The sequence below is a fragment of the Apis dorsata genome, unplaced genomic scaffold (assembly GCF_000469605.1).
Source record: "Apis dorsata unplaced genomic scaffold, Apis dorsata 1.3 scaffold_1085, whole genome shotgun sequence".
Taxonomy (NCBI): domain Eukaryota; kingdom Metazoa; phylum Arthropoda; class Insecta; order Hymenoptera; family Apidae; genus Apis; species Apis dorsata.
The window spans coordinates 359,129-367,589 of record NW_006264183.1 but is presented as its reverse complement, the minus strand read 5'-3'; the positions used below and the strand labels follow the sequence as shown (position 1 = coordinate 367,589).

At 19.6% G+C, this 8,461-nt stretch overlaps 2 protein-coding genes across 2 annotated transcripts in view; one reads left to right on the top strand and one right to left on the bottom strand.

Annotated features, from left to right (window-relative positions):
- The window catches only part of LOC102674766 (tyrosine-protein phosphatase non-receptor type 4), a 5,128-nt gene extending 4,487 nt beyond the window's left edge, over window positions 1-641 (top strand). Inside the window, exons 15-16 of the mRNA XM_031514612.1 lie at window positions 106-390; window positions 487-641. Coding sequence (XP_031370472.1) covers window positions 106-390; window positions 487-570 — 369 coding nt within the window. The 3' untranslated portion in view covers window positions 571-641. The remainder of the gene's footprint in view (window positions 1-105; window positions 391-486) is intronic.
- Window positions 642-5,023: 4,382 nt separating this feature from the next.
- LOC102677082 (calpain-7-like) overlaps window positions 5,024-8,461 on the bottom strand; it is a 4,673-nt gene continuing 1,235 nt past the window's right edge. The window contains exons 4-12 of the mRNA XM_031514618.1: window positions 8,146-8,461; window positions 7,941-8,073; window positions 7,628-7,818; window positions 7,317-7,544; window positions 6,422-6,666; window positions 6,127-6,335; window positions 5,827-6,035; window positions 5,473-5,702; window positions 5,024-5,413 (exon numbers count right to left, since the gene is read on the bottom strand). The exon at window positions 8,146-8,461 is cut by the window's right edge and continues 2 nt beyond it. Of these exons, the coding sequence (XP_031370478.1) occupies window positions 5,269-5,413; window positions 5,473-5,702; window positions 5,827-6,035; window positions 6,127-6,335; window positions 6,422-6,666; window positions 7,317-7,544; window positions 7,628-7,818; window positions 7,941-8,073; window positions 8,146-8,461 (1,906 nt within the window). The 3' untranslated portion in view covers window positions 5,024-5,268. The remainder of the gene's footprint in view (window positions 5,414-5,472; window positions 5,703-5,826; window positions 6,036-6,126; window positions 6,336-6,421; window positions 6,667-7,316; window positions 7,545-7,627; window positions 7,819-7,940; window positions 8,074-8,145) is intronic.

Below are 8,461 nucleotides of genomic sequence, written 5' to 3'. Positions count from 1 at the left end.
GTAAGAAAAAGTAATCATATTTTATAATTATATTAATTATTATATAATATATATATATATATATATATATATAATTTTTAAATATTAATTAATTTTGTATTTTAGACTGGAGAAGAAAGAGATATAACTCACATGCAATATTGTAGTTGGCCAGATCATGGAGTTCCTAGTGATTGGCGACAGTTTACAACATTTACTGAAAGAGTACGGGCAGCTAGAACAGGAATAGTAGAACCTGCAGTTGTTCATTGTTCTGCTGGAATAGGTAGAACAGGTGTTTTAGTTTTAATGGAAACAGCACTGTGTCTTATCGAAGCAAATCAACCAGTATATCCATTAGATATTGTACGATCTATGAGAGATCAAAGAGCAATGATGATACAAAATGCTGTAAGTTAAAATTTATAAAATTACATAATGTTGAATTGAAATTTATATAAAAATAATAATTTTTATATTTTATGAAATAATATATTTATTTTTTAGAGTCAATATAGATTCGTATGTGAGGCAGTTCATAAAGCTTATAGTGAAGAAATAGCTAAACCTCTTCCTGAATTTAGCAGATGAAAGTAACAAAAGTTTAGAAAACATTGTAATTATCATTTTTCTATTTCATCAAACATCAAATCATTAGAGGATAATTTTATACTTTGACAATAATATATATACATATATTATTCATTAAAAAAAGAAAAATAGAAAAGATTAACAATATTTCAAGTAGGTATTTTTTATTCGTTTGCAAATATAATTTTTATCTAAAAATTTAATTATCTAAAAAATAACTTTTCACACCTTAAAACTTACCCTATCTATTCTTAATTGTTATGTTAGTATTTGTAAATTATAAAATTTTGATAAAATTTGATAAGTTCATTAATTTATATATGTAAAAAAAAATATAAATTTCAAAGTATTATTTAAAATAATTATCTATATTACAGTTTATTTTTAGTTTATATTATTTTATTTTATTTTTATGATTAATTTACTTTATATGTAAAGATATGATATATAAAAAGCAGATTTTTACTTTATATGTAAAGATATGATATATGAAAAGCAGAGGTAGAAGTTAAATTTTAGGCAATACTATTAATATACTTTTAAAAATTATAGATTTTTTTATACAGATCTAAGATTTAATTTTTTAAATTATTATTCATAACAGAATAACAATATAATAAATATAATCTTTATATAAAAATTAACACAGCGCCTTAGAATCTATAAACGTTATTACTATGTTAGCAGAAAATTAAAAATAACATGGTTTGTCAATATAAAAAAATTGCCTTGAAGATTAATCGTGAAATATTACGTTAAATAAGCTAATATAATCATCAAATTCATAATTAATAAGTGCCACAGAATGTGATTGAATTATAAAGCAAAACTGTGGAATAATTTACAAATCTTCAAATATTTTGAACAATATTGGAATAAAAAAACTATTGAAAATAATAATAAGTAAAATAATTAGAAATAATCTCTTGTTTTTCAAAGAGATTAAATGCTCGAATATATGCTTTTTATTTATTTCATCATATTAAAAATGTATTTATATTGTATAAAACAAAATTTTATCTTTTAATTTAATCTTTAATTAAATATAATATTTTTCTTATAACTGATGTAATAATTTCTAGTATCACTTATATAATATATAATTTAATTATTATTTTAAGAAAGTAACATTTGAAACATCAAATTTTTTTTTTTCTCTCGTTTTACAAAAAAAATGCAAGTTTAAACTTGCATGATTAAAAAAAAAATATATTAGTATTCTAGTATTAAATAAGGATATTTTACAATAAAATTGATAGATAAATTTGGAACTATGAAAAATTTAACACATAATCACAAATATGGAAATATTGTAACATCATATACATGCAGTTTCAAAATTTATTATATTAATTTCATAAATATTTTATAAATTCTTCTTTTTATTCCATTTTTAATTTCTTTATAATATTGAAGGATTAATATTGTTACACATTGATTTACTTCAAATTAGAATTTATTTTTATATATATTATAATTAATTCAAAAATTTCTTTAGATGTAGATTATTTATGTGATTACGATATAAAATCATTGCATTTATTATCACACTAAAATGGCATTAGATCAGCATATTCAAGATTATTGTCTAATTCATTACAAGATATTTGCATAGCAATTTCAATTGTTTATATGGAAGACATAATATATATTTTATAATAAGATAAAAAGATATATTGTCATCATGCAAGCAAATGATCATATTTTGATCAATAAAACATTCAAATTATTAATGAAACAGAGCAATACAATATTGCTGTTGACATTAAATAAATACATTTTTCTTAAAATGCATGTAATTAATATAAATATGCCTATCTCATGCCAATTACCAAGTCCATCTTTTATATTCACATTTTTGCAATTTGCATAATATAGATACAAGTCTTCAACATAGAACAAAAAATAAATCAAATGTAACAATTATCAAAATAATATTATAATAAGTATGTCAAAAAATAGTTCATTCTGAAAACAATTTTATTCAGAAATCAATATTCTTTGAATTTTTTAACATTGTTAACAAAACGTACTATTTTTTATAATTGTATTATGTGTTCTACTTTCCGCCCATTTTTATAACGTTTTTATGTTTTGTATATAAATATATAGTAATCAAATTATTTTTACTTACAAAAATAAACTTTTAGATAAATTAAAATATTAAATATAAAATACATATGTACGGTCTATAAAATAATAATATAATTGTATACAATTATAAAATAGTATATACACAAAAAAAAATAAGGTCATTAAAATTTGCATTATTTAGTTTAAAGTATTTCTATAAAATAAAAAATTGAACTGAACAATGCAAAGTATTAATGTTTATGTACAATAACATAAACATAAACATAGTGAGTGTTTATGTACAGTAAAATATATTATATTGAAAATGAAATACTATAATATATTATTATCATTTATTATTATTTTTAATTCATTAATATAATTTTCTTTTAAGCATTGATAAATCATAATGTAAATAGGATTGATTAGGAAATTATCATTAAAATATATATTTTTGTGCTTTTAATTTGTACAAAAATCCATAATTAAACGAGGCTAAAAAAATAAACATCAAACTTATTATTACTTTATTAAGCAAGACTGGATTATAAAAGATGGTTATTTTATTGATAAATATTTTTTGTAATGAACTATTAAGATTGGATGAATCTATTAGGCATATCATAACTATAAGCATAGCATCAAAAGCACAATGTCATTTTAATATTTTTTATATTATTAATAATGCAAATTATTGATAATAGTGCCTTATATACATGCATCTAAATTATAATTATGAAGTAAAAATGAAAATTAATAACTATTATATTACGATAATTCCATACGCACACACTACATAAATTTCTTTTTATTTATAATTTCATTTCAAATTTATCATATTATGTTTTCTTGTATAATTGTTCATAAATTTTTTATAATTTATCTGTCATCTATTATTATATATTTATGTAAATATATATTTACATTTTCAATTTATTTTGTTTTATTTATCATGATTTTATATAAATTACTAATTATTTATTTATAATTTTAATTATATTAATAAAATAATATTATTATAATTAAATATTAATAATAATTATAATTAATTATAAAGTGTTCAGATAGATATTAAAAAACTATATTATTTTTATTTTAATATAAATCAATAACATTAAATATAAATTAATTGTATTATATTTTTGTTATTAATTAGCTAAATAACATCAGAATCTTAATAGTATCAAATATTATATACAATTACATTTTAAAAAAATGTATATTAATTATAAAATTCAAAAATAAAATTTTAGAATTAATTTTTATTTATTAATTATGTATGAAATACACTAATAATTACAAATATAAAAATTTTTATGTATTTTCTTATGTTATTTATAATTTTTAGATAAAATAGTAGTAATATACATTTTATACATATAATTATTGTATTAAGAGTTTTTAGTCAATATTATACAGAAATACTATTTGATATTTGTTTAACATATAAATGAAAATATTTTCATATAATATTCAAATATTATGTTCTATTATATAAGAAGAGTACAAAAGATCATTATATAATTAATTAAGATAATTAAGAATTACATTTATGAAAATTTATTTGTGTACAAATTTATTGTGCCAAATCGACATCAGATATTTAATTATAAATAAAATTATACATTTTCATAATTCAAATAGTAATTATTTAATTTGATTAAAAATTTATATTTTTAAATATATGAAATAAAGATTTTTTTAAATTTGTCTTTTATTTTAATAAAATTATTTAAAATATTAAACTAAATTTCGATTTAAAGCTTCATATTTTAAAATAAAATATTTTATTCAAATTTTTTGCATAATCTTTTAATTATTGATAAGAATAGATAATATATAATAATTTTTAATATCAGAATTTATTCATTTAAAAATTGTTTGTTTAAAAATATTAATTAATAAATAATTTATTATTAATTAATTATTAAATAATTGATAATTTTAGAACATTATATAACTAATTTGATTCTTTCAAGAGTTTTTTTAATTTGTTGCTATTATTAATATATAACTAAATAATCTTTAACTATTGAAGGTAACTATAAAAAAAGTATACTATTTTTCCAATTTCACAGATTTTTGAATATATAACATATAATATTTAAAATATGATATTATTAATATCATTGTAATTTTGATCATTAATTGGTAATTTCTAAATTACTTTATTTCATTTCACATTTCATGGATCTAAAAAATGTTCAAATTTTTTAAAAATCTAAATAAAGTCATATAGAATTTCAAAACTTTAATAACATATAAATTTTAAATAAATAAATTCTGACATTAAATATATATAGCCACAAAAAATATTATATTTATATTAAATATTACATTTAACTAAATTATAAAAAAAAATTAAAAAAAAAAAATATTCTAAATCGAAGTTTGATCAAATATTAATTTAAGCATAAATAATCTATACATAATAATAAATATAAATATTTTATATTTTTTTTTTCAAAAAAACATTACTTGTGATTTATTACTTGATCTTGAAAAATTTTATATAAATGAATAATTCACTAATATTCTCACTCTAATGTAAATAAATTAATGATTAAATATACTAATTATATTAAAATCTTTTTTCAAATAAAATTCGTATTCGCAGTAATTTTTTCATTGAAGTAATTGAAGTTGTAATTTACAAAATGATTTACATATTAAGAAGAAATGTCCTTCTTGTCCAGGAATATATGTTGATGGAATAATATGGTATGTACCTGCTGGTACTTCTTCTAATTCAAGATATACAAATCCCGATCTATAAATCAAATTGTAAATTAATATTTCATATAATTATAATATATTATTTTATAATACCTGAATGGACCAGAGCTTTTCATTTTAAATGCAGTAGTTACATCAGAATCATTTAATACAACTGATAAAATATCAAATCCTATTTGATATTGTTTAGGTCCCTTTAATATAATTAGCAAATAATTATTATTATTTGAACTTTCCAAAATCAACTGATAACGTGGATTATTTTGGTATGTTGAATGATTGCTACATCCTCCAGCTGTAATATCTTTCCACTGACCAGTAAGCTGATGAATTATATAATATTAAATATTAAATTTTAAATATATTTATGTAAAAATTAATAAAATATATATTTTTTAATATAATATATAATATATAATAATATATATTTTTATAAAAAAAATATACCTCTTTTTCATATTTATAAAAATTTGGTATTTTTTTTAATGAAAATTCACAAGATCCATAAGCACGTAAGGTATAATATATTGTATTTGTTTTTTCATATTGTGATATGACTAAAGTATATTGAGTATCAACTTGAGTATCTAACTTTATTTTACAAAGATAGTGTGGACTGTTTATTCTTACACCATCGATATATGGTGGTGGATCATCTATATAATCAAATGTTTACAGTTATATTTAAAACAAATATAAAAAAATTATAAAATATAATTATATAATATATTAAATTATTTTACTCACGAGGATAATATACTCTTTTCCCATCATTTTTATAAACTAATACTGTTATATATTCTTGATTTTGTCTAAAATCTGCTATATCTGTAATATGTCTTGTAAGAAGAATCCATATTGCTCCTTTAACATTATTTTTTATTTCCAGTAAAAATTGAGGATTATCTCCAATATTATATGCATCTTTCACTGGTCCTATTCCTGCATTCCACATTCTACAATAAAATATATTTATAAAAAATATATTTTTGTATCAATTTCTCAAATGATAAGATTTAAATAAACTAATTTAATAACTTACTGATGAATGCAATAAGTATAATTAAATAAACCTGGATTCCAGTTCAAATAAAAAACATCGAAGAATCGACATATACTATCATAATCAATCCAAAAAACTCCATTATCAAACTGAGATGCAGAATCTGGATCATAGTTTAAAGCTTCTTTTAATTCATTAGTCCAATGTATTGTATCAAGTTCAGAATAATTTCCTTTCCATCGTAAATGGGACCAAGGATTTTTAAGTTGCAATAATCTTTCTTCCTATAAAAATAAATTTACATTTATAAATTTACTTGTGAGATACAAACTTATTTGGAGTAGAACAGTAATCACAATACGATCAAAAAGAAAATGATTTTACATAAAAAAAATAAAAAAAAAATTAATATTAAATTTGCAACTGAATATAATTTGGTTATTATGTATTTTATTATTGACTAACTATAAATAATAAAATTTAAAATAGTATTTATAAACATTGGTAATGATACAATTAAATTAATACAAAGTATTTTTGCAAATTATTTTATTGTCTTTTATTATTTATTTTTGAAAATCTTTTGTTGTATTTAGCTTTGTTCAACAAATTAAAAATGATTGAAGAAATTAATTTATTTTTTGCTTTTATTTACTTTCTTATTCTTTAACATGAAAAAATTAAAAAATTTATTAATTATTATTTATTCTAACTTAGACTAAGATAATCAATAACAGAATACAACATATTCAATTTATGAAATCTTCAAAATCGATTTTTTCAAAAATAAAGTATTGAAGGAAAAAATATAGAACTTTTTTTCTTATTTTTTCGCAGAATCATCTTTTGTTTAATTCTATTATTGGTTATTGCTCTATTCTATATATTTTAAATTATTTAATTATTTTTAAATAATTAAAAAATAATTGATTACATTTATTTTTCTAACATCAAGAACAGCATAGGCATGAGTAGGTACAAGACCCGTTCTATCTGCTTCCAAATCGGATAATTCTCCAGTAGCAACTGTAACTAATACATCTCCTTTATGTAAACGCGTTAATAAAACACTAAATAGATTATCCTTATTAAAATCAGGCTCATTAGGTCTTATAGCCCATCTTTCTGGTATCCAACCAGTTAAAGCATGTAAATCTATATTCTAGATAAAAATATGTCACTATGAAATAATAATTTAAATTCTTTATTTATAATTTTTGTGATTATTTATATAAATAAACTTACACTATTCGAGCCAGGAAAATCATAACCACCCATTACTTTCATATATGCTTTTTCGAGTAACGAAATCCACAGCTCACCATGATTGCTAGAGTAGGAACAAAGTAATTGGTTGTATCGACTTACAGGCAATAAGTCATCTATTATAATTTTTCGAGGAACACCATTAATGTGTAGTTTCACCATATATTTTCCTAATATAAAATACTCGCAATTTAATTTTCATTGAAGTAAAATTCTAGGAAAATTAAAAACTGCTGATTCTTACAACTTAAAAAAAAATTCGTAAGTTGTACAGCAAAATATAAATTCTTACCAAATGGATTATATATTGGTTCTTTGTTTTTATTTTTTGGATAAATAATAGATGTAATAAGTCTACGTCCAAATCTTTTTTCATATTGAGCACTAACTGCAAGGGAAGCAACAAAAGAACAATCAGAAACAACCTGAAATTAAATATTCAATTAAATTCCAATATTCAAAAATCATTAATATAAAAATCATTATTAATGACCAACCGTCTGTCTTATACTGTAGTAATCAACATGTGATGTTTTAAGCATTTTTGGATCAGAAAATAATTCTTCTGGTCGACACCATTTTGCAAAGTCAGGTTTTTGTTTTGGTGCTAATGCTAACAAACCATCTTTATCAGTAAATGGAATAGCATACTGAAACTTTTCTGTAAGATCAATGCTCATGAAAGGTACAAATTCATGATCATTAATATGGGAACTATGAAGCAAAACTCTTTTTTCTTCTTCTGTATAATTAGTACTACCACCGCTTACTTTTAAATGTACACTACTTCCACGATGAAGTGATGGACGAATT